The sequence below is a fragment of the Heterodontus francisci genome, chromosome 6 (genome assembly GCF_036365525.1).
Source record: "Heterodontus francisci isolate sHetFra1 chromosome 6, sHetFra1.hap1, whole genome shotgun sequence".
NCBI lineage: Eukaryota > Metazoa > Chordata > Chondrichthyes > Heterodontiformes > Heterodontidae > Heterodontus > Heterodontus francisci.
In genome coordinates this window covers 118,814,046-118,839,440 of record NC_090376.1, presented here as the reverse complement: position 1 = coordinate 118,839,440, position 25,395 = coordinate 118,814,046, and the positions used below count along the sequence as shown (strand labels likewise).

General features: G+C 48.9%; 1 protein-coding gene across 1 annotated transcript in view; it reads right to left on the bottom strand.

Moving 5' to 3' along the window:
- LOC137371494 (collagen alpha-1(IV) chain-like) overlaps positions 1-25,395 on the bottom strand; it is a 230,441-nt gene that overhangs the window by 105,216 nt on the left and 99,830 nt on the right. The window contains exons 2-4 of the mRNA XM_068034182.1: positions 3,835-3,894; positions 206-295; positions 76-120 (exon numbers count right to left, since the gene is read on the bottom strand). Of these exons, the coding sequence (XP_067890283.1) occupies positions 76-120; positions 206-295; positions 3,835-3,894 (195 nt within the window). The remainder of the gene's footprint in view (positions 1-75; positions 121-205; positions 296-3,834; positions 3,895-25,395) is intronic.

Sequence of the window (25,395 nt, the reverse complement as noted above, 5' to 3'; positions counted from 1 at the left end):
TGTGCTGTATAACTCTATGATTCTAAAGCTGGAATCAGCAACAAGACCTGACTACGGATTGTCAGCAATACATACCCGGATTCCTTTCTTCCCCGGCAGACCCAGTTCACCAATGTCACCCTGAAATAGAAAGGAGGTGTTTTGTTACAAAATGCAGTCAAACAGTGTTTGAAAACAAACCTCTGGATAATCCGACTGCACTTACCTTCAGTCCCACAGAACCAGCGGGACCTTCAACTCCTGGGAATCCGGGCATTCCGATGGGCCCCGCAAAACCAGGTAAACCTACGGCACCCTGAAAATAAATAAATACATTCGTACATTAACTAATAATGACTAGCAAAGAGTTTAGAGTGAAACAACAAATGATGAAAATCTGAGTAAATTTTACAAATGCGCACGCTGCAGATGGAGTTTCACTGTAATTACACTCTGTACCAAGTGGAGGTGCTGAAGTGTAACGTGACAAGTTTATATAGACTGTTTCTATCATAAATGTTACATAGGAATTTATACTGCTATTATAGGACAGAATTAATTACTGTACGGTGGGAATTGAATTATTTCAGGTCCAATTATCCTCCACCACTAACCACGCATTGGCTACTGACTCCCAAGAGATCAACTTAGATTTTTAAAAACAATAAATTGACATGAAATTCCCAGTAATGTTAAGAATTACTTTTACTGCATAATCAAAATAAAAAGATTTTTAAAACTCCTAGAAATATGCCAGTGAGACAATGTTGATTTTTAAAGGAGATGGGAATCATTTTAGGAAATGGTATGCAAAAGGGGAATTGGAAGAATTCAAGGAACAACATAAAATTTCTCTTAAACTTATTCAAAATCAATTAAAGAACATGTTAAAATAGTACACATTGGAGGGTAATGCAGGCCCTAGAGACTGGTAAAGATTCATGCTGATGGAGGTAGCAAATCTTATTAGACCTCCAGCCCAACTCTTTATAGCAATGGAGTCACCCTGTGTAGTCACTAATGCCCTGTGTACAGTAAGGGAAATTGGCCTGCACCCAAAGGTTTTAAAGGAAGTGGCTGCAGAGATAGTGGAGGCATTGGTCGAAATATTCCAGAACTCACTGGAGGACATAAGGAATCTGCAAGGGGATATAGATAGGTTGAGTGAGTGGGCAAAAACTTGGCAGATGGAGTTTAATATAGGCAAGTGTGAAGTCATGCACTTTGGTAGGAAGAATCAAAAGGCAGACTATTATATAAATGGAGAGAGACTCCAAAAAAGTGCAGCACAGAGGGATCTGAGTGTTCTTGTGCATGAAACAGAAAAAGTTAGCATGCAGGTGCAGCAAGTAATTAAGAAGGCAAATGGAATTTTGGCCTTTATTGCTAGGGGGCTGGAGTTTAAAAATAGGGAAGTCTTGTTACAACTGTACAGGGTGTTGGTGAGGCTGCACCTGGAGTACTATGTACAGTTTTGGTCCCCGTATTTAAGAAAAGATATAGTGGCATTGGAGACAGTTCAAAAGAGATTCACTAGGTTGATTCCTGGGATGAAGGGGTTGATTTATCAAGAATGGTTGAACAGGTTAGGCCTTTATTCATGAGAGTTTAGATGAATAAGGGGTGATCTTATTGAAACGTACAAGATTCTGAGGGGGTTTGACAGGGTAGATGTTGAGAAGATGTTTCCACTAGTGGGGGAATCTCGAACTATGGGACATAGTTACAGAATAAGAGGACACTCATTTAAAACTGAGATACGAAGGAATTTCTTCTCTCAGAGGGTAGTGAATGTCTGGAATTATCTGCCCCAGAGTGTTGTGGAGGCTAGATCACTGAAAGTATTTAAAGAGGAGGTAGATAGATTTTTGAAATATCGGGGAGTTGAGGACTATGAGGAGCTGGCACAAAAGAGGAGTTGAGGTCTGGGGCAGAACAGCCATGATCTTATTGAATGGTGGGGCAGGCTTGAGGGGCTGAATGACCGACTCCAGCTCCTATTTCTTATGACATTAAAGAATTCAGTTGTTCCATCTGGTTCCCATTAAAGGAAGACGCAATGCAACTCACACATACAGTGTCAAAGTTATGTTGAAGGTAATTGCAAATCACAAACTGTGGGCTGTATTTTATTTTGGTGATAGGGATCCCGGCAACAGGCCAAAGGCGAGGGGTAGGCAACCCCGCCTCGGCCCTTTATTGGACCCCTGGCTGAATTCAATGGTGGGCAAGCAATTAACTTCCCGCCATCAGGGATGCTGCCACCTTTAAGGGACAAGATCCCACCCCAAGAGGGAGTGTTTTCGAAACCAGCAAAGGGTCACCAAAAAGTTTATAAGAAAGGAAAAAATAGAATATGAGTGTAAACTAGCCAATAATATAAAAACAGATTGTAAGAGCTTTTATAGGTATATAAAAAGGAAGAGAGTAGCTAAAGTAAACATTGGTCCCTTAGAAGCAGAGACCGGAGAAATTATCATGGGGAATGAGGAAACGGCAGAGGCATTGAACAAATATTTTGGGCTGGATTTTACCAAGCACGCGATGTCGGGCTCCATGGTGGGGGGGTGGGGGAGGGGCAAAAGATGGGGCTGGCAGCGGTCCGCCACCGAGCCTGTCGTCGAGTGGGCCCAGCCCGATCCTCCCGGCGGAGGCAAGGCTCCGTGGTGGCCACGCTGCCACTGGGTGACGGGACGTGGATTTCAATATTTAAATTAATTGTGTGCATAAATTTAAATGGACTTACTTGCAAGCTTGAGGTCCCACCACAAACTTCGGCATGGTGTCCGGCACTCCTGTGCCTTCAATTCCTCGACCGGGGAGGGGGGAGGAGTTAATATTTTGTGTGGGTGGGGGAGAGATGGTCAAATGGATGTAGGGGATGGTGGGACGGGGTACAGTCTGGTGGGGTGGAAGGTCTGATTTGAAAGTTAAGTGTTTTGGGGGGGGGAAGGGCAAATAGTTCTGGTCATTGATTTTGGCGGGGTGGGAAAGGGGGCGTTCGAAATTAATTTATTAAATTTTGAGGGGCTATTTCTTTAAAAATTTAAATAAGCTGGCAGGTTGCCCTTTAAAAATGGCACCAGCGCCGCGCACAGGCAGCTGATGCCATTGGTGGGGACGGAGAGCCCGCCCCCTCTATGAGATTGGGGGCGTGGGGGCGGGCCGCCCTGGATATTTAAATGAGCTGCCGTGCGTGAGATTGTGGCGGCTTTTGAACTAGCCGCTTAAAATCCAGACTTTGTGTCTGTCTTCACAGTAGAAGACACAAGTTTCATGCCAGAAGTAGACAATAATCTAGGGGCTAATAAGAGCGAGGAAATGAAGGAAATTCATATCAGCAGAGAAAAAGTATTGGAGAAATTTAAGGGACTAAAATCTGATAAATCCCTGGGCTTTGATAGCCTACACCCTAGAGATAGCTCCGGAGATAGTGGATACACTCGCTATGATTTTCCAAAATTCCTAGATTTGGGAATGGTCCCGTCAGATTGGAAGTTGGCAAATGTTACACCGCTTTTCAAGTAAGGAAGGAGAGAAAAAACAGTGAAGTTAAGGCCAGCGGGAGCATGGGGCGTGGAAAGGGCTGTAAAGCTGTCAGACCATCAATCGACACACTCTGCCTTTCAGTGCCGGACCTCTGGGAAGACGGGATTGGTGAACTTACCCTACGCAAGGATCACAATGACCTAGAGTTTCACCTACAGCATCTTATGGGCAGCTGCACTCTGCAGGAGGAGCTATTGGGGCCCATCCCCAAGGAATCTAGTCCAATGTCATATAATGAAGGAGTCGTTTCCCTGCTGAGAGAACAGTATATCAGCTTGTACCTGCTTGGTTAAATGTTGCACCTACCTTTTCTCCTTTCACACCACTGCAGTCACACTTGGAGCTGGAAGTACATCCATGACATGCCTGTGGGAGATAGAACATGCCCATCATTAGGAGACTCGCATACATTTGAACTGAATTTTGGTTTCCTGCCTTATTGACTTCCCTTCCCCAATCTTGGGAAGGTATTGACTCCTGGATGGCGCAGGGTTTCCGTGGACCTCATCCAAGTGGTCATCATCCCACTATCAGACTTGACTATGAGTGTCAGTGGGATATTTGACTGCAGGGTGCATCATAGTCCTGAATCCAGCACTGTTCAGCCTGTCGACACAGAGCTTCCATCAAACCAGGAGCCTTCTTGCTCTCTATGGAACCCATGTCCACTTACCTATTAATAAATTGCCTCCCTCTGTTTTCATTCTTTTAATGAGCATGTTGGTGTGGGACTGGAGTCACATATAGGCCATACCAGGTAAGGCTGGTTGGGGTGGGGTGACTCTAGATGGTGGCGGGAGCTGACAGGATGTCGTGAAGTGCAAGCTCTCCTTGAAATGCCCAAAATAGTGGGTGAGTTTAATTAGGTTTAAGCTGCAACTTTGTGATTGATGCATGTGATGAAGGGGGATGTTCTTTGTCTGCTCAGGGTGGTTTTTTGGGATAAGCTGGGTCATTGGAAGTGGTGGGACTGTGTCCGTTTCTTCATTTCCAGATTTTATTTTAAAACCTGGATTCAATTTCTCAAACTGCCATGGTTGGATCTCACGTTTTCTGGTGAATTAACACCAAAACATAGAATCATAACATAACTACAAACCCATCATAGCCCCTTCTCACTGTCCACCTGCTGACTGACGAGCAGATTATATAATGATCCTCCCAGAGAACTAGTACATGAAGCATCTCAGTGTCTCCTTCTCACGCTCTCTCTCTCTCAGCTGAATCACAAAGGAATGGAACCAAATATTTGAAAACCACAAAACTTTCTTTCCAAAAGTTTCCATTAAGACCTCTACTGTTTTCATTTCAGCAAACACAGTAACACAGGCTATAAAACAGCTTATATCCAGCTAAATGGATCAAAAATATTATTGTTTTATAAACAGGAAAACTGTAACAAAAATCCCCCGGAAATAGCATAAACATTTTTGTTAGAAATCTTTAGTGTGTATCTTTAATATCTCAATAGAGCTACACTTTCCCAACAATCAATGTTCAGTTGATCGAATGTGGAGCTTGAGAAGAGAGAAAACAGAAACTAAAATAATTGCTGAGTTAAAACGCAAACACTTAGGGCCAAAAGCCATGATGCACAACTCTCTGTAATACAGGGAGCCCATATCGCAAAGATAGTGCACCCCCAGTGCTGGAGCTTTCACCTGGTAAAGTTTGTGTGTTGAAAATTAGGGATCAGCGAAGTGTAATTTTGGAACACGTGCTCCCAGCCTATCAGGGAGGGGTTGATGGAATCTCGACACCATACCTAGCAGAGTCTGAAATATAACAGTTACTTCAACAACAACAACAACTTGCACTTATATAGCACCTTTAATGTAATAAAATGTCCCAAAGCACTTCACAGGAGCATTATAAAGTGAAGTATGACACTGAGCTACATAAGGAGATAATAGGGCAGAACAGAAGAGTTGTAAGGAGCATATTAAAGGATGAGAGAGAGAGGTAGAGAGGTTTAGAGAGGGATTTCCAGATTTTAGGGCCCAGGCAGCTGAAAGCATGGCCGCCAATGGTGCAGTGATGAAAATTGGGGATGCTAAAGAGGGCAGAATTAGAGGAGCACAGAGATCTCGGAGGGTTGTGGGCCTACAGGGGATTACAGAGATAGGGAGGGGCGAGGCCATGGAGGGATTTGAAGACAAGGATGAGAATTTTAAAATCGAGGCATCATGGAAATGGATAATGAGCTGAACCCTGCAAATTAATCCATGTTTGGTAGAAAGTAAACGCAAAATAATAAAGCCATAAAGCCATGCTCCTCTTCCTGCCTCAAGTTGTGAATCACAAATCTCCCTGAGCTCTCATCAGCTGTTGAAAAGAGTCTAAATTACTCACTGGAGCCGAGAAGTTAAGGATTCAATGGATATCTTCACAAGTTTGATAAACTAAATGGAGGTAGATTATTTCCAGTGATCAGTGAGACAGTAACGAGAGGAGACAACTTAAAGACAATTAAAACAACGAAAGGAGAAGTTGGACCAATGTCATTACACAGAGGCTGATACAGAATGTGGAATTGTCTTCCACAAACAGAATCCATGAATTAGTGTAAAAGGACATTAGAGAATAATTGAGGAATATGAAAGGTCATGGCCAGTAAGTGAGGTTAGATTCAAAGGGCCAAGTGACCTCTTTCTGTGCTGGAACATTCTACCATTTGACATCCCCTCCCACTGTGCACCGTACAATCACACTGGGCTGTATTTTAACTGACCTGATCTGTTGGGAGCACAGGGGAGCGCAAGGGAGCATGGTGGGGGATTGCACGGTGGCATGGGGGCGCAGTGGTGCAGGGGTGTGGGGAGACTGGATGTTGGAGCTCCCCTACCTGCTATGGAGTTTTATCTCCACCATGTGTGTGTGTGCTTGATTGACAGGCATGGTGTCCTGTCAGACAGGGAGCAGTCCAGAAGAGGCCACTGGATCAGGTGGGTCAATGACCCAAGTGCGGGGGAGGTCAATCCGGAGGGAGAGGTCAATGTGGAGGGCGGGGGGTGTCAATCCTGGGCTTCTGAGATTAGGGTTGGGGGTGATCAGAAGTCTGGGGTGGGAGGTAGGTAGAAGACACCATGGAGAGGGTCAGGGGGAGATGGAGAGGGTCAGGTGGGACATGGAGAGGGTCAGGGGAGACATGGAGAGAGTCAGGGGGACATGGAGAGGGTCAGGGGGGACATGAAGAGGGTCAGGGGAGACATGGAGAGAGTCAGGGGGACATGGAGAGGGTCATGGGAGACATGGAGAGGGTCAGGGGGAGATGGAGAGGGTCAGGGGGGACATGAAGAGGGTCAGGGGAGACATGGAGAGAGTCAGGGGGACATGGAGAGGGTCATGGGAGACATGGAGAGGGTCAGGGGGAGATGGAGAGGTTCAGGGGGACTTGGAGAGAGTCGGGGGGGGGGGTCAGGGGGGACATGGAGAGGGTCGGGGGACATGGAGAGGGTCAGGGGCCATGGAGAGGGTCGGGGGGGGTGCCATGGAGAGGGTCAGGGGGAGATGGAGAGGGTCAGGGGAGACATGGAGAGGGTCGGGGGGACATGGAGAGGGTCAGGGGGAACATGGAGAGGGTCAGGGGGGACATGGAGAGGGTCGGGGGACATGGAGAGGGTCGGGGGGGTCAGGGGGGACATGGAGAGGGTCAGGGGGACATTGAGAGGGTCTGGGGGACATGGAGAGGGTCTGGGGGACATGGAGAGGGTCAGAGGGACATGGAGAGAGTCAGGGAGACATGGAGAGAGTCAGGGGGACATGGAGAGGGTCAGGGGAGACATGGAGAGGGTCAGGGGGGACATGGTGAGGGTCGGGAGACAATGGAGAGGGTCAGGGGGGACATGGAGAGGGTCAGGGGGATATGGAGTGGGTCAGGGGGACATGGTGAGGGTGAGGGAGACATGGAGAGGGTCAGGAGACGGAGAGGGTGGGGGAGACATGGAGAGGGTCAGGAGACATGGAGAGGGTCAGGGGGGACATGGAGAGGGTCAGGGCGATATGGAGGGGGTCAGGAGGACATGGAGAGGGTCAGGGGGACATGGAGAGGGTGAGGGAGACATGGAGAGGGTCAGGAGACATGGGGAGGGTCAGGGGGGACATGGAGAGGGTCAGGGGGACATGGAGAGGGTCAGGGAGATATGGAGGGGGTCAGAGATACATGGAGAGGGTCAAGGGGGACATGGACAGGTACAGGGGGACATGGAGAGGGTGAGGGAGAAAGGGAAAAGGTCGGGGGACATGGGGAGGGTGAGGGAGAAAGGGAGAGGGTGAGACAGAAATGGAGAGGGTGAGGGGGAAATGGAGAGGGTCATGGGAGACATGGAGAGGGTCAGGGGGAGTTGGAGAGGTTCAGGGGGACGGAGAGAGTCAGGGGGGGTGTCAGGGGGGACATGGAGAGGGTCGGGGGACATGGAGAGGGTCAGGGGGACATGGAGAGGGTCGGGGAACATGGAGAGGGTCGGGGGACATGGAGAGGGTCGGGGGGACATGGAGAGGGTGAGGGAGACATGGAGAGGGTCAGGAGACATGGGGAGGGTCAGGGGGGACATGGAGAGGGTCAGGGGGACATGGAGAGGGTCAGGGAGATATGGAGGGGGTCAGAGATACATGGAGAGGGTCAAGGGGGACATGGACAGGTACAGGGGGACATGGAGAGGGTGAGGGAGAAAGGGAAAAGGTCGGGGGACATGGGGAGGGTGAGGGAGAAAGGGAGAGGGTGAGACAGAAATGGAGAGGGTGAGGGGGAAATGGAGAGGGTCATGGGAGACATGGAGAGGGTCAGGGGGAGTTGGAGAGGTTCAGGGGGACGGAGAGAGTCAGGGGGGGTGTCAGGGGGGACATGGAGAGGGTCGGGGGACATGGAGAGGGTCAGGGGGACATGGAGAGGGTCGGGGAACATGGAGAGGGTCGGGGGACATGGAGAGGGTCGGGGGGGGGGGCCATGGAGATGGTCAGGGGGAGATGGAGAGGGTCAGGGGAGACATGGAGAGGGTCAGGGGGGACATGGAGAGGGTCGGCGGGGACATGGAGAGGGTTGGGGGACATGGAGAGTGTCAGGGGGGACATGGAGAGGGTCGGGGGGTCAGGGGGGACATGGAGAGGGTCAGGGGGACATTGAGAGTGTCTGGGGGACATGGAGAGGGTCTGGGGGACATGGAGAGGGTCAGAGGGACATGAAGAGGGTCAGGGGAGACATGGAGAGGGTCAGGGGAGACATGGAGAGAGTCAGGGGGACATGGAGAGGGTCAGGGGAGACATGGAGAGGGTCAGAGGGACATTGAGAGGGTCTGGGGGACATGGAGAGGGTCTGGGGGACATGGAGAGAGTCAGGGGGACATGGAGAGGGTCAGGGGGACATGGAGAGGGTCAGGGGGACATGGAGAGGGTCAGGGGAGACATGGAGAGGGTCAGAGGGACATTGAGAGGGTCTGGGGGACATGGAGAGGGTCTGGGGGACATGGAGAGGGTCAGAGGGACATGGAGAGAGTCAGGGGGACATGGAGAGGGTCAGGGGAGACATGGAGAGGGTCAGAGGGACATGAAGAGGGTCAGAGGGACATGGAGATGGTCAGGGGGGACATGAAGAGGGTCAGGGGAGACATGGAGAGAGTCAGGGGGAGACATGGAGAGGGTCAGGGGGACATGGAGAGGGTCAGGGGAGACATGGAGAGGGTCAGAGGGACATGAAGAAGGTCAGGGGAGACATGGAGAGGGTCAGAGGGACATGAAGAGGGTCAGGGGAGACATGGAGAGGGTCAGGGGAGACATGGAGAGAGTCAGGGGAGACATGGAGAGGGTCAGGGGAGACATGGAGAGGGTCAGAGGGACATGAAGAGGGTCAGGGGATACATGGAGAGGGTCAGAGGGACATGAAGAGGGTCAGGGGAGACATGGAGAGGTTCAGGGGAGACATGAAGAGGGTCAGGGGAGACATGGAGAGGGTCAGGGGAGACATGGAGAGTGTCTGGGGGACATGGAGAGGGTCATGGGAGACATGGTGAGGGTTGGGGGGATGGGTAGGGTCTGGATGGAGGGGCGTCTAATTGAAGGGATTGCTCAGGTTCATTCACTCAGGTAGGTAGCAGATAAGTGGAAAGACACTTACCTCCTGGATCGGACTGTGCTCACCTGGGTTTAGCTGCTGGGTTTCTCAAGGCTCAGGAACACACCCATCCACAGTTAAATTCAAAAAGCTGAATAATAATTCCACTGTTTCAGCTATCTACACTTGCCCCAGCCTCCACCGTCAGAGTCAATATAACACAGCAGGAAGACACAGTTCATCCCCCACTCAAAACCATCAGTCTCATTCCTCACAGTTACCCCATGTGTCAATGACAAGGAGTCAAAGTATGGGGGACACAAGTGGGGTAGACTGAATTACAGAGGATTAAATAAGGGAGTCGGGAAGAAGAATGGGAAAGGAGAGAGAGAATCAGCGAGGAAAAGGGGAGAAGAGGCTTGCAGGAAAAGGCAAGGAAACTGAAAGAAAGAACTGGGGCGAATGAGTGAGGAGAGGGAAGGAGGATGGGTATGAGATGAGAATGGGACAATTCAGAAACAGAGGAGACTGAGGAAATGATGAGCCAAGTGGAGATACTGAATATCCAGGAGTGAAGGAAGGGAATCAGTGACAGAGGGATAGTAGGTTAGAGGGTGAGGGAGGAGGACAAGGGTGAAAACATTGAGGCACGAAACCAAAGGAAGTGCTTGTGTTTGTCAGCAACATCACTACACTGTACCGGAATCATTACAGATACTCACTATTATGTAATTCTAGTGAATACTTTAAACAGCGTTAAACTGGTGCCCTTGGTGAATAATTGGATAACTCTTTCAAAGAGCCAACATAGCCACAATGGGCTGAATGGCCTCCTCCTGTCCTATAGGTTTCCATGCTGCTCCTGTTTGCTGAAGACACCAACCAAGTGTCTCAAATCTCCCTCAGCAGGGAGTAACACAGAGAGGCAATAACGTTATTGAAGGCTGATAGTTATCGATGGCTGTTTATTATCGATGACTGATTGCTATAAAGTTATTCCCATGAAGGGCAATGGAGCCAGAATCAGGACACAATCTCTCTCAATGGGACCTTTGTTGCAACCACATTCATTGTAATCCAGTTTAACTGGTTATGCTCTGTGTGCAATGTTACAGAAGCAGTTCCCCCTCACCCACATTTTTCAGTCTGGTTTCCTGCAATTCAGATTACTGAGCTCCTGCATCAGTCTCCGACTGAGATTCACCACGCCTCTCACCTCAGAGGCTTTCCAATGACATCAAAAACTCGCATTTATAATGTGCTTTTCAGCATAAGGTGTTTCACAGGAGTGTTGTACACAGGAATGGATGATGACTCAAAGAAGGAGGCAGTAGGAGAGGTAACCAAAAGCTTGGTCAAAGAGGTGAGCCACATGGAAGATGGCAGGATCCCCAAGGACACATTGTACAGCGAGCTTGTCACTGGTATCAGACCCACCGTCCATCCATCTCTCCGCTTTAAAGACGTCTGCAAGCGCAACATGAAGTCCTGTGACACTGATCACAAGTCGTGGGAGTCAGTTGCCAGTGATCGCCAGAGCTGGCGGGCAGCCATAAAGGTGGGGCTAAACAGTGGCGAGTCGAAGAGACTTAGCAGTTGGCAGGAAAAGAGACAGAAGTGCAAGGGGAGAGCCAACTGTGTAACAGCCCCGACAACCAATTTTATCTGCAGCACCTGTGGAAGGGTCTGTCACTCTAGAATTGGCCTTTATAGCCACTCCAGGCGCTGCTTCACAAACCACTGACCACCTCCAGGCGCTTACCCATTGTCTCAAGAGACAAGGAGGCCAAAGAAGAAGAAGAAGGTCAAAGAGGTGAGTATTACGGAGCAGCTTAAACGAGGAGAGAGAAGAATAACTTGCATTTCTATCGTGCCTTTTGCAACGTCAGGATGTCCCAAAGTGCTTCACAGCCAATGAAGCAATTTGTGAAGTGTCGTCACTGTTGTAATGTAGGAAACACAGCAACCAATTTGTGCACAGCAAGATCCCACAAACAACAATGTGATAATGGTCAGATAATCAGTTTTTTCAGTGATGTTGGTTGAGGGATAAATATTTGCCCAGTTTGCTCTTTTGTTTCGTGCCCTCTGTGTGTGTATTTTGGGCTCTGCACTAGAGGGCAGCAGATACACAGACAGCTCGAACACTACGGCCCGACAGCTCACAACCCAAAAACTGCACTGACTCAGTCTGGTGGGAGAACAATCACTGAGGTTAACTGTCAACAGCTTCGGCTCCTCAAAGTAAGGTAAACTAGTTCACATAGGGAAAAAGATCTGTTCTCTCTCAGTGTATTTCCCTATCTCTCCATTTAATTATTTCTAATGAGTCACAAACTCCATATCTACATACTCTGAAAATGCCATGGCTATTAGGATGCTGGAGAGTGTGGGACACGATGGCTCCCGATCAGATCTCAGGATAAAGATTGGCATAAATTAGGTTGTATTTCAGAGAAACACAGCAGCCAATTTGTGCACAGCAAGCTCCCACAAATGGCAATGTGATAATGATCAGATTATTTGTTTTAGTGATGATGATTGAGGGATTACTATTGGCCAGGATACTGGTAAGAACTCGCACTGCTTGTCCTTCTGAGGGAGTAATGAGGGAGTGCTGCACTGTCAGAGGTACTGTCTTTCAGGTGAGACAAACTGAGACTCTGTCTGCCCGCCGAGGTGCACACAAAAGAACATCACTAAAAAGCAGATTATCTGGTCATCATTTCACTTCTGTTTGTGGGATCTTGCTGTGTGCAAATTGACTGCTGTATTCCCTACAGTGACTACACTTCAAAAGTACTTCATTGGCTGTGAAGTGCTTTGGGATGGCGTGAGGTTGTGAAAGGCACTATATAAATGCAAGTCTTTCCTTCTTTTCACAGTGAAGAGGATCTAGAGGTAGAGCTCCTCACCCCCTAGTGCGACATGGAAGTTAACAAACAGCCCCAAAATGATGCTCCTGATCCAATATTAAAGGAGGGAAGGGGTTGCTCCAGTGTCCCACCTCAACTTCCTCTCCTCCTGTCCATACTGGACCATCACAGAGAGGCACCCGAGGAAAACTTGCAATGAAACACCTTGTCTTCGGCATTTACAGTCTTCAATCTATCACTGAAAGAAGACTTCAGAGCCTCTTAAACTGGTCATTACACTGCTATTTCTATTACACAAGGCCATGCTGGGGAGTGATCAGTGAGAGGGTGCCCAGGTTGGTCAATGATCCGGAGTGCACCTCTCTCCTGTCAGGCATACAGACCTCTGGGAGGCTCCTGGGGAAAAGACCAGAGAGAAAAAGTTTTCAATTTGCTGTGCATCACTTGTTCTCATTTGATTCATCACCAAGTGAACACTGTGGGTTATCTTCCAGTTCCTCATTTCTTATTCACTCTCCGGGTGTGGGCATCACTGGCAAGGCTTCCTATCCCTCATTGCCCTTGACAAGGTGGCAGTGGGCCTTCTTGCCCACTGTGCCTGAGAACTGCAGTGCCTCTGATTCCTGAGTTAATATAAATAATTGCTTTCTTTTTTGGCAGCCGAAGCTGCAGATGTAATTGGCCTCTACATCTCTCTGCAAACATGTGAAACAGTTTCACCAAACTCTGAAACCAAGTTCTTGGCAATGTGACTGTTCTCAAGCTCCTGTGGTCAGTCTCCTTCCTGTTCTGTTTATTGGCTGATGAAGTTTCAGCTTTAAGGTATCGACACTCTGCCCAGGACCTGTTCAGAATGACAGCAGCATGAGAAACTAAAAAGGGTGTTTGACTGGCAGTCAAGAACCGTCCAATTGGGTAACTTTCCAATTGGTTTGCTTTCCAATTGGCTGTGGCAGGAGGGCTTCCGCGAGGATGATCATGTTGGGAGACCAGTGGCGGTATCGTCGAAGTTAGAAGGTCATGTGATGAAATCTCCAGGAAAGCATCCAACCAGAGTTGGCAACTGTAGTGTACACACTTCAGTCGATGTGTTTCTGGCATAGGATGTGGAACTGGATGAGCTCGCTGTAGCTCCAGGAACAGCACAAACATTGCCCAGGCACAGCTTCGCATATTAAGGATAGTTATCACTGTCCTAGTTTTATTTCTACCCTCTTGCAAATTCAGATTTTACTTCACATTCTAAGCATAAGGCCAGGGGGTCATAGGTCTGAAGACCCCCTCCGTGTGAGAGGTCTGTCACCATTATTGAAAGGAGGGACCGTCTTTCAGATGAGACGTTAAACCGAGGCCCCATCTGCCCTCTCTGGTGGATGTAATAGATCCCACAGCCACTATTGCTGAGTCTTTTAGGAAGGATGCGAGCACAAGAGGGCTGACAATCCCAGACAGTGGAGGCACTCAGGTCAAAACCTCCCTGTACATGGATGACGTCGCTGTCTTCTGCTCAGACTGCTGTCTGTGCGCAGACTGATGAGCATCTGCGACCAGTTCAAACTGGCCTCGGGAGCCAAAGTTAACCTTGGCAAGAACGAGGCCATGTTCTTTGGGAACTGGACTGACCGATCCTTTGTCCCCTTCACCGTCAGGTCAGACTACCTGAAGGTGCTGGGGATATGGTTTGGAAGGGCCGGGGCATGCACCAAAACCTGGGAGGAGCGAGTAGCTAAGGTGCAACACAAGCTGAGAATGTGGGACCAGCGATCTCTCTCCATTATGGGTAAGAACCTGGTCATCAGGTGCGAGGCGATCACGTTGTTGCTGTACGTGGCGCATTTCTGGCCCATACCCCACTCCTGCGCTGTGGCTGTCACCCGAGCCTTTTTCCGCTTCATCTGGGGATCCAAAATGGACCAGGTCCGGAGGGACACGATGTTCAAACCTCTGGATAAGGCGGGAAAAATGTACCCAACATGGCCCTCATCCTGATGACTACCTTCATGTGCAGCTGCATCAAGCTGTGTGTACACCTCCAGTACGCAAACACCAAGTGTCACTACGTGCTGAGGTTCTATCTGTCCCCGGTGTTGCGAATGATGGGCCTGGTCACATTGCCACGGAACGCTCCATCCAGTTGGACCGTGCCGTACCACCTATCCTTCGTGGAGCAGTTTCTGTGGAAAAACACCTTTGACCACCGGTCCATCAGGCAGTGGTCTGCACGGAATGTCTTCAAGGCCCTACGGGAAAAGGAGACGGTGGATCCTGTCAGATGGTTCCCAGAGCAGACCGCCAAAGTCATTTGGCAGAATGCCTCATCACCAGAACTTTCAAACAAGCACCAAGATGTAGCTTGGCTGGTGGTGAGAAGAGCCCGCCCCATCAGATCCTTCCTGCACGCCTTGGTGCTGTTTGAAACGGTTTTGTCATGTTTTTTTACAGATTTTTATGAATAAAGTATATTTTGGAAATAAAAAAAAATTACGAAGAAGAGCCGGGGGGTGAGGGGAGTTCTCCCCGGTGTTCTCGCCAATATTTATCCCCCAATCAACATTACTAAAAAACAGATTAACTGGTCATTAACTCATTGCTGTTTTTGGGATCTTGCTGTTTGCAAATTGGCTGCCAGGTTTCCTACATTACAACAGTCATTACACTTCAAATGTACTTCATCAACTGTGAAGAACTTTGGGATGTCCTGGAGTAATGAAAGGCGCTATATAAATGCAAGTTCTTTCTTTTTTCATTGCTGGGTGTGTCTTGGGTCTGTCTGCTCTGGTCTGGAATTGTTCCCTGCTCCCAGTGAGTATGAATAGGATGTCACTATACCATTTCTAGCCAGTAACTTGTAAAATATTCAGAGTGTTCCTGGATGCAATGAAGCAATGAGATGCTCTATGCTGGAATTCTTTGACTATAACTGGACAGGACTCACACTGTATGTTTTATGTATTTTTATGTATGTTTTGATAGCCAGGTACTTAAATGACTGTGGTATTGATCATTGCCCATTAGCTGGCTGATGTACATAAATTACACTGTGGTTACTTTTACATGTAAAAGCATAGGAACAGGAGAAGACCATTCAGCCCCTCAACCCTGCTCTACCAGTTTGGCACAGCTCATAGCACCTGCAACCCCTCAGGGAGAGAGGTATGGGTTTAAGATCCATTGCAAACTGAGCTAAGTGACCTACCCTGCCACTTGTGCCTGTACAGTCCTGGGGGAATGTTGTGTTATTGGAGAGACTGTCTATTGGATGAGATATTCAGTCTGGAGCTTGGGTGTAAAAACTGTGTTAGATCAGCTACCCAGAATTCTCTTTTTCAAGTATTTATCCAATTCCCTTTTGAAAGTTACTATTGAATCTACTTCCACCGCCCTTTCAGGCAGCGCGTTCCAGATCACAACAACTCACTGGGTAAAAAAGTTCTCCTCATCTCCCCTTCCATTTTTTTTTGCCAATTACCTTAAACCTGTATCCTAACCCAAACCCTAATCCTCCTCCTAATATCTACAAAACTGCTCTAAGAGCAGGACATGTTCAACTGCAGACCTGTGATATAGTTTACAGGAAGAGAGGGGGGTACACTCAGGCAAAATGAGGGATTTGTTTCAAAACCAGAATGGATTAACTCCCATGAATCACAAACCTGTATCATAACTCCTCCCGATTTTATTTCTGATTTTGCTAAAATCCCTTTTCCGTATTCTAATTGTGTGGCTGCTGATTACTTTTTGTTCGAGAAGTAAATCTAAAAATTCACATACAACCAGTTCTAATTGGTTGTAACAGATCCCAGGCCCTCGGCTGTTGTGAGTTCTTCTTCCTAGGGCTGAAATCCTGAGAGCTTGGGATAGCTGATGTCTTTTAAGTGACAACTGAAAAGTTTCGATCTGTATTCTACACCACAGCAGGACAACACAGTAACATTCTTGGAAGCAACAAGAGAGAAAAGGAAAAGCACCTAAACTGGGAAATGTTTGCCCAAAAGACCACAACCAGCTTGATTTATATAACAGGATATAAGCGCTTGTCAAACCATCAACCACACACAGTCTTAATTAAACTAGGAAGAGGCAAACGGAAGTGACATTCAGGAAGAAAAGAGAGATGAACAGAGAGAGATGGTAAAGAATTGTGCTCCACTTATCGCTTTTTTCCATTGTTCACTCTTCCTATGACTTGGGTTCCATAGGAGCAGGAGGAGGCCATTCAGCCCCTCAAGCCTGTTCTGCTATTCAGCTCAGTCATGGCTGATCTGTATCTGAACTCCATTTACCCGCCTTGTTTCTGCAACCCTTAACTCCATTACCTAACAAAAATCTAGCAATCTCAGTTTTGACATTTTCAGTTGACCCTCAGCCTCAACAAGCTTTCTGGGAGAGAGTTCCAGATTTTCACGCCCCTTTGTGTAAAGAAGTGTTTCCTGACATCACCCATGAATGGCTTGGCTCTAATTTTAAGGTTCTGCCCACTTGTTCTGGAGCCATCCCCGCCCCCCCCACCCAGAGGAAATAGTTTCTCTCTATCGACCCTACTGAATCCTTTAATCATTTAAACACCTCAATTAGATCACCCTTTAATCTTTGATACTACAGTACTTGTTTTTCTATATCTGATAAAAGTCAAAGAAACCATTGAGAGTAAGGGAATAGCTGGTTAAGCAGCAGATGACAATCTCCTGTTCTAGTGCATGCTATCCCCAGAGCCAGACAGTGACAGGACTGTGTCACATTGGCTGGTGTCACTTCCCAGCAGCATCATTAGACACAAGAAGGAAACAGACACAATTATTTTCTTATCCCAATTAAAGTGGGACAGACACCAGCACAGTGCCTCTATCCACCAATAGAAAATCAGTTCCATTCCTCAACCATTTCAATATGCCTCTTAAAGTTTATCCTAAGCTGTTAATTTCAAACAAATGATGCCTCTGTCCTCTGAACACAAAACCCTTTTCTTTACTCTCCTCTCATATATAATCCAATATTCAGTAACAAGTCCTTTAATGTCATTTCTCATATAATGTGATCATTCTCTTCAATACCATCACCAAGAGGCAGCTTGTTCCATAGATTTCAAAATCCCTTTCAACTCCCAGGATCATGCAACATTCCATTGTCGGAGTCAATGAATAGAAACTTACAAACTTCTGTCCGATTGCTTGAACTTGTACTACATTTAATTTTTAAAAAGATTTTTTTGAAAGACCATGAGAAATGGAAAGAAATTATGAAATGCTGAATGTTCTCCAGATAAACAGATTCCGTTGCTGCAATAGTGGAAATTGGCCAACTGTATCTGCCCAGTGTCCAGGGCCCAAGAGCACCCTGACTCATAAAACCCTAAAGGCATTAACATTTACTGGTCCTGTGAGAAACAGCCAAGCTGAGATCCCACTGGTTTAACAAGACTGATGTCCTTTTACATAAGTGGCCACAGGATGTGCATCAAATCAACAATTTATACTCAGGACTGACCTCTCTACCATATTATGTTGGAGTAATTCTAGAGAGTGAAAGCAGCCTTTGTAGCCAAGTCACTGTGTTAGATTGCTTTGAAGACCTTCCATGCTTCTCACCTGTGAAATACTTCATGTATCTGTTTGTCCTAGAAATGAATGGTAATTGTATTTCCCTGTGTATAAGGTAATGGCAATCAGGGCAACTTAATGGGACAATGAAGTGTGACTCAGATGGGTGCTGGGAGAAAAGGGAGCCTGGGAAACTTGTGTGTCATTCCCGAAATGCTTTATTGTGCAGAGCAGTTCTGTGACTATTTGTAGTACGGTCAGTGACACTGGATTAGGATCGTCAAAGTCTAAAAATAAAATCAGTGACATAACTATCTGTGCTTCAGGCTAGATGTGACACCTCTCTTTGTAAGTACAGAAATGTGAAATGATGAACCAATTTGAGCTTTGATCCTTTGCAAGGAACTTGGTAGAGTTACACTTCCTGCTATTTCACTGTAAAAATGTTGATATTTGGTGAATATCAGACTGTGAAGCACCCAAATCACTGAGAGGAAAGAGCGGGATTTGGGGAAGACAAAATTAATGGTGGGAAGTTCCTTTAAAAGTTGTTCTGGTTTTTCTTGTTGCTCTAGCCTTCTGGAAATAATATTATTGGACATAATATAAAATACAGTTGGTTGGCACTGGAGCGAGTTGTAATATAATCTCGGGGCCCTAATGACTCACCCCCCTCCCCCTGTATATTATAACCCAGTTAGAGCAGGAACTCTCAACTCTAATACAGCCCCATTCCCTTGCCGAATTAACCATTAGCGTGTGAAATAGGTTCAAACAAAGCAATTTGAGAATATTGTCTGGCCCAGACACCTAGCAGAGCATAAAATGAGAAATGTTCTGAACTTTACCAGTCAGGAACAAAGAACGGCAATAAAGAATGAAACAATTGAAGGGCAATTTTAAACTCCTTCTCCCTGGGGGAAGCTGAGCAGAAAGGGGAGTTAAAATCAGGCAACTCTTTTTCCCACGTTGAGACATCTCTGTGACAATTTTAAGGCCGTGTTGCTAATCTCCGCTGATCAGCATTTGTCATTCCGGCCAGTGAAACCTGCAACCTCTCACCAACAGGAGTCCTTCCCCCGGGACTCTGTCTCCCCAGGCTTCCTCACTTTCCGACCCACAGAACCATACCACACCCCAAGGGTTACCCAGAAACCCCTCTAGGGCCAATATATCCTTCCTGAGGTGTGGTACCCAGAACTGAACACAGGACTGTCACTTACTGTTTGTAAGATTTTACTGAGAAATTGGCTGTTGCATTAGCCGAGTAACAACAGTGATTGTATTTCAAAAGTAACTTAAATGAAGAAGTTTGGGGTGTTTCTCAGATGCAGTGTAAGGCCTTAAATAAATATTCCTAAACTAGTAAATTGCCTGTGGAGCTACACGCAGTAAATGTAGCTTTATATACATAAAATAGTAACAAGATTGGGAGAGACTTGCTCCACAATGCCACCTCCTGGTCAGAATCTGCAGCTATATTGTTACAGGTGACAGTTTACATACAGAATTCCTACTCTAAATATTTACATAGGGAGTTTCAATGTTAAATGTGACAGAAAAGCATGGCCAACAACTATAACAACAGGAAGTGCACGTATACACAATGGTTTTCTTTTCAGAAGTGCTTAGTGTATCTAACCCCGTGCTGTACCTGTCCTGGGAGTGTTTGATGGTGATAGTGTAGTGGGAGCTTTACTCTGTATCTGACCCCTTTTTAAAAAAAATTATAGTTTTTGTTAGGGGCTTCACTCTGTATCTAATCCCGTGCTGTACCTGTCCTGGGAGTGTTTGATGGGGACAGTGTAGAGGGAGCTTTACTTTGTCTTCACAAAGGAGGACACAAATAACCTCCCAGAAATGTTAGGGAACCAAAGGCCCAATTAGAAGGAGGAACTGAAGGAAATCAGTATTCGTAAAAAAATAGTGCTAGGGGAATTAATGGGGTTAAAGGCTGACAAATCCCCAGGGCCTGATAATCTACATCCCAGAGTACTAAAGGACGTGGCCCTGGAAATAATGGATGCACTGGTGGTCATCTTCCAAAATTCTATAGACTGTGGAGCACTTCCTACAGATTGGAGGGAGGCAAATGTAACCCCACTATTTAAAAAAGGAGGGAGAGAAAAAACAAGGAACTACAGACCAATTAGCCTTACATCAGTAGTGGGGAAAATGCTAGAGTCTATTATAAAGGATGTGATAGCAGAACACCTGAAAAGCCTAAATGGGATTGGACAAAGTCAGCATGGGTTTACGAAAGGGAAATCATGCTTAGCAAATCTACTGGAGTTTTTTGAGGATGTAACCAGTAGAATAAATAAGGGAGAACCAGTGGATGTGGTGTATTTGGATTTTCAGAAGGCTTTTGATAAGGTCCCACATAAGAGGTTAGCATACAAAATTAAAGCACATGGGATTGGGGGTAATATACTGGCATGGATTGAGAATTGGTTGACAGACAGGAAACAGAGAGTAGGAACAAACAGGTTTTTTTCCGGGTGGCAGGCAGTGACTAGTGGGGTACCGCAGGGATCGGTGCTTGGGCCCCAGCTATTCACAATATATATTAATGACTTGGATGAGGGAACTAAATGTAACATTTCCAAGTTTGCAGACGACACAAAGCTGGGGGGGAATGTGAGCTGTGAGGAGGATGCAAAGAGGCTCCAGTGTGATTTGGACAAGTTGGGTGAGTGGCCAAATGCATGACAGATGCAGTATAATGTGGATAAATGTGAGGTTATCCACTTTGGTTGCAAAAACAGAAAGGCAGATTATTATCTGAATGGTGATAGATTGGGAAAGAGGGAGGTGCAACGAGACCTGGGTGTCCTTGGACACCAGTCGCTGAAAGCAAGCATTCAGGTGCAGCAAGCAATTAGGAAGGTGAATGGTATGTCGGCCTTCATTGAAAGAGGATTTGAGTACAGGAACAAGGATGTCTTACTGCAGTTATACAGGGCCTTGGTGAGACCACATCTGGATTATTGTGTGCAGTTTTGGTCTCCTTATCTAAGGAAGGATGTTCTTGCCATGAAGGGAGTGCAAAGAAGATTTACTAGGCTGATTCCTGGGATGGTAGGATTTATGTATGAAGAGAGATTGGGTCAACTAGGCTTATATTCACTAGAGTTTAGAAGAATGAGAGGGGATCTCATAGAAACCTATAAAATTCTAACAGGACTAGATAAGCTAGATGCAGGAAGGATGTTCCCGATGGCTGGGGAGTCCAGAACGGGGGGTCACAGTCTCAGGATACGGGGTATGCCATTTAGAACCGAGATGAGGAGAAATTTCTTCACTCAGAGGGCGGTGAACCTGTGGAATTCTCTACCACAGAAGGCAGTGGAGGCCAAATCATTAAATATATTCAAGAAGGAGATAGAAATATTTCTTAATGCTAAAGAGATCAAGGGATATGGGGAGAAAGGGTACTGAATTAGACCATCAGCCGTGATCTTTTTTAGAAAGGTGGAGCAGGCACGAAGGGCCGAATGGCCTACTCCTGCTCCTATTTTCTATGTTTCTATGTTTCTGTATCTAACCCCGTTTAATTTTTTCTTGTGTTTTTCTTTTTAAATTACTAAAGTCCTCACCCAATCATTGGTTATAAATGTGTTAAGGTAAAACTCCCATCACTGCTGTGTGCTGGGTGCAGCCACCTTGGGAACAGCTGGTGCACGATTCTCATCAATACACTTGTTGGGAAAGAGCGGGGTCAACTGTGATGCCCTACATAAGCATGTATCTAACCCCGTTTTTTTTTTTCATTTTTTTTGATGGGGGACAGTGTAGAGGGAGCTTTACTCTGTATCTAACCCTGTTTTTTTTGTAGAGGGAGCTTTACTCTGTATCCAACCCCATTTTTTTTTTTTTTTTTTTTTTTTTTTCCTCAAGGTGACCTTTATACCCCAGGCCCCTTTTATATTTTCCACATCGAGGGGGCCTTTATCCCTCAGGCCCCCTTTATGTACATATTTACAGTTTTAAAATAACTTTATTAAAACAGATAAATAAACAAAAAAAAAAACTCAAATTAAAATGCCATTCTCGGCGTCGACGATGCACTCCAGTCCCTGCGGTGCCCACCGGTCGCGGAAGGCCTCAAGCGTACCGGCGGACACCGCATGCTCCTTTTCCAGGGACACCCGGGCGCGAACGTAACCGCGGAAGAGGGGCAGGCAATCGGGGAGGACGGAACCCCCGACGGCCCGCAACCTGGACCTGTGAATTGCCACCTTGGCCAGGCCCAGGAGCAGACCGACGAGGAGATCCTCCTCCCGGCCCGAGCCCCTCCGCACCGGGTGCCCAAAGATCAGGAGCGTGGGACTGAAGTGCAGCCAGAATTTGAGGAGCAGCCCCTTCAGATACTCAAATAGGGGCTGCAACCTCGCACACTCCATATAAATGTGGAACACGGACTCGTCCAGGCCGCAGAAAGTACAGCTGGCCTGGGAGTCCGTGAACCTACTTAAAAGCCTATTGCACGGGACTGCTCTGTGCAGCACCCTCCACCCCAGGTCCCCGATGTAAAGGGGGAAGACTCCCGCGTAGAGAGACCTCCATCGGGGTTTCCCCTCGCCGCCAGATGGCAACGCGGACCGCCAGGGCGTGTCCGGCCGGCTGACGAAGGCGAGGAAGTGGAGAGTGTGCAGGAGCAGCCCGTACAGGAAACCCCTCCGCGCCGATTGGAATGGCACGGAGGGCATTTCCGAGAGGCGGCTCGGGTTGTGCGGGACCGGCTCCCGAGGAGGGTTTCGGGGCCTGGGTCCGATGAGCAGTTCCGGCCGAGCGGGGGTCAGCTCAGCCGGGATCGCTCCGCACTCCCGAGCCCCCTCGCCACCCGCAGTGAGGGGCGTCCCGGGGGTTTCGGCTACTCCTCCGCCCGCCGGACCGTCCCCGGAGTCGGCCGCCCGGACAGCCGAGGCGCTCTCCTCCGCCGGCGGGGGAGCGCCCTGACTGGAGGCGACCATGTTCCAGACTCGGAAAAGATCCCGGTAAAAGACAGGCAACTCCCTCAGAGAGGCGCGGCTAACGGACTCCACCGGGAGCTGCGTGTCGTCTTGAAGGCAGTGACACTGGCGGAAAAAATACGTCGCCAGCGCACACCATCTGGGAGGACGCTCGACGTACAGGTATCTCTGCAGGGTCCGAAGGCGGAGAGTCGCAGCCTGGGTGCGGACGCACACCAGCGACTGACCGCCCTCCTCGATCGGGAGACTCAGGACCGTGGCAGAGACCCAGTGTTTCCTCTTGCCCCAGAAGAAATCGACGAGTTTCTTCTGGATCTTGGTGGCAAATACAGGGGGCGGGGCCAAAGTGACCAACCGGTACCACAGCATGGAGGCCACCAGTTGGTTTATGACCAACGCTCGGCCCCTGTAGGAAAGCACTCGGAGCAGTCCTGTCCAGCGCCCCAGCCGAGCGGTGACTTTCGCCTCCAACTCCTGCCAGTTTGCCGGCCAGGCTTCCTCAGCGGGGCTAAGGTGGACTCCCAGATAGAGGAGGTGCGTGGTGCTCCACGCAAAAGGTGTCATCTCCTCCGGCAGGGAGTCCACCCGCCACTGACCAACCAGGAGTCCGGAACATTTCTCCCAATTGATCCTCGCGGAGGACGCGGCAGAAAAGGTCTGCTGGCAGTCGCGCATCCTCCGCAAGTCAACGGGATCTGTGATTGCGAGGAGCACGTCGTCGGCGTAAGCCGAGAGGACGACCCGCATGGCCGGCTCGCGCAGAGCCAATCCCGTCAACCTCCTGCGAAGCAGGCACAGGAAGGGCTCCACGCAGATGGTATACAATTGGCCGGACATGGGGCACCCCTGACGCACTCCTCTCCCAAATCGAAGGGGCGCCGTCAAGGACCCGTTAACTTTGACTAGACACTCTGCGGCGGCGTATAAAAGTCGGACCCGGGCCACGAAATGCGGCCCGAGTCCGAAAGCGCGCAGAGTCCCGAAAAGGTAATCGTGATCCACCCTGTCGAACGCCTTCTCCTGATCGAGGGAGAGAAAGGCGACCGACTGACCAGTCCTCTGGGAAAGATGGATCAGGTCCCGGACCAGGTGGATGTTGTCCTGGATGGACCGGCCCGGGACCGTGTAGGACTGGTCGGGGTGGATCATGTGGGCCAGCACGGAGCCCAGGCGGGTAGACATAGCCCGGGCAAAGATCTTATAATCCGTGCTGAGGAGGGAGACCGGACGCCAGTTTTTAAGCAGGCGGAGATCGCCCCTCTTCGGCAGCAGGACGATGACCGCCCTGCGCCACGAGAGGGGCATCTCCCCGGTCGCCAGGCTTTCCCCTAGGACCCGCGCGTAATCGTCCCCCAGGACGTCCCAGAACGCCCTGAGGAACTCCACGGTCAACCCATCCAGCCCTGGGGATTTGCCCCTCGAGAGCTGGTGGAGGGCGCCAGTCAGCTCCGCCAACGTGAGCGGAGCCTCCAATCCTTCGGCGCCCTCCGGGCTGACCTGCGGCAGGTCCTCCCACAAAACTCTGCGCGCATCCTCACTGGACGGATCCGGAGAGAACAACGCACTGTAATAAGTCCGGACCAGGAGGCCCATTCCCTCCGGATCCGTGATGGAGGATCCGTCGTCGGCCAGCAGCTCGACGAGCTGCTTACGGACCCCCCGCCATTTTTCCAGCGAGTAGAAGAAGGGTGAGGCGCGGTCCAAATCTTCCAGGATCTGGATCCGCGACCTCACGTACGCGCCTCGGGACCCTATGAGCTGCAGGTCCCTCAGCGCGCCCTTCTTCTCTTTGTACGCCTGCCACAGAGCCGGGTCCACGACGGCATGACCGAGGCGGGACTCCAAGTCGAGCACCTCCCTCTCAAGGCGCCCGATCTCGGCTTCCCGCCTCTTGGTCGACCCCTTCGCGTACTCCTGACAGAAGACGCGGATGTGAGTCTTGCCCACATCCCACCATAGCCTCAAGGAGGGGAAGCCCCCCTGCTTCCTTCTCCAGTCGGCCCAGAATCGACAGAACGAGTCCCGAAATCGCACGTCCTCCAGCAGCCGGTTGTTAAAGTGCCAGTACGCGGACCCCGCCCGCGTGCGGAGCGGAGTGAACTCCGCCCACACCAGGCGGTGGTCCGAGCACGGCACCAGCCGCATGGAGGCCGCCGAGACGCGGGAGACGTACGCCTGCGAAATGTAGAGGCGGTCGATTCGCGACCCCCCTCCTCCAGACCTCCACGTGAAGGCGCTGGAGTCGGGATGGAGATTCCGCCAGACGTCCACCAAGTTAAGGGAGCTGATCAGTCCCCTCAACTTCTCCACCGACGCTTGGCCGCGCTGGGGACCGGAGCGATCCCCCACCTCGAGGGTGCAGTTAAAATCCCCCCCGAGGATGATGCACTCGCCGCTATCGATGGAGCTCAAGAGAGCGGACACTTCTTCAA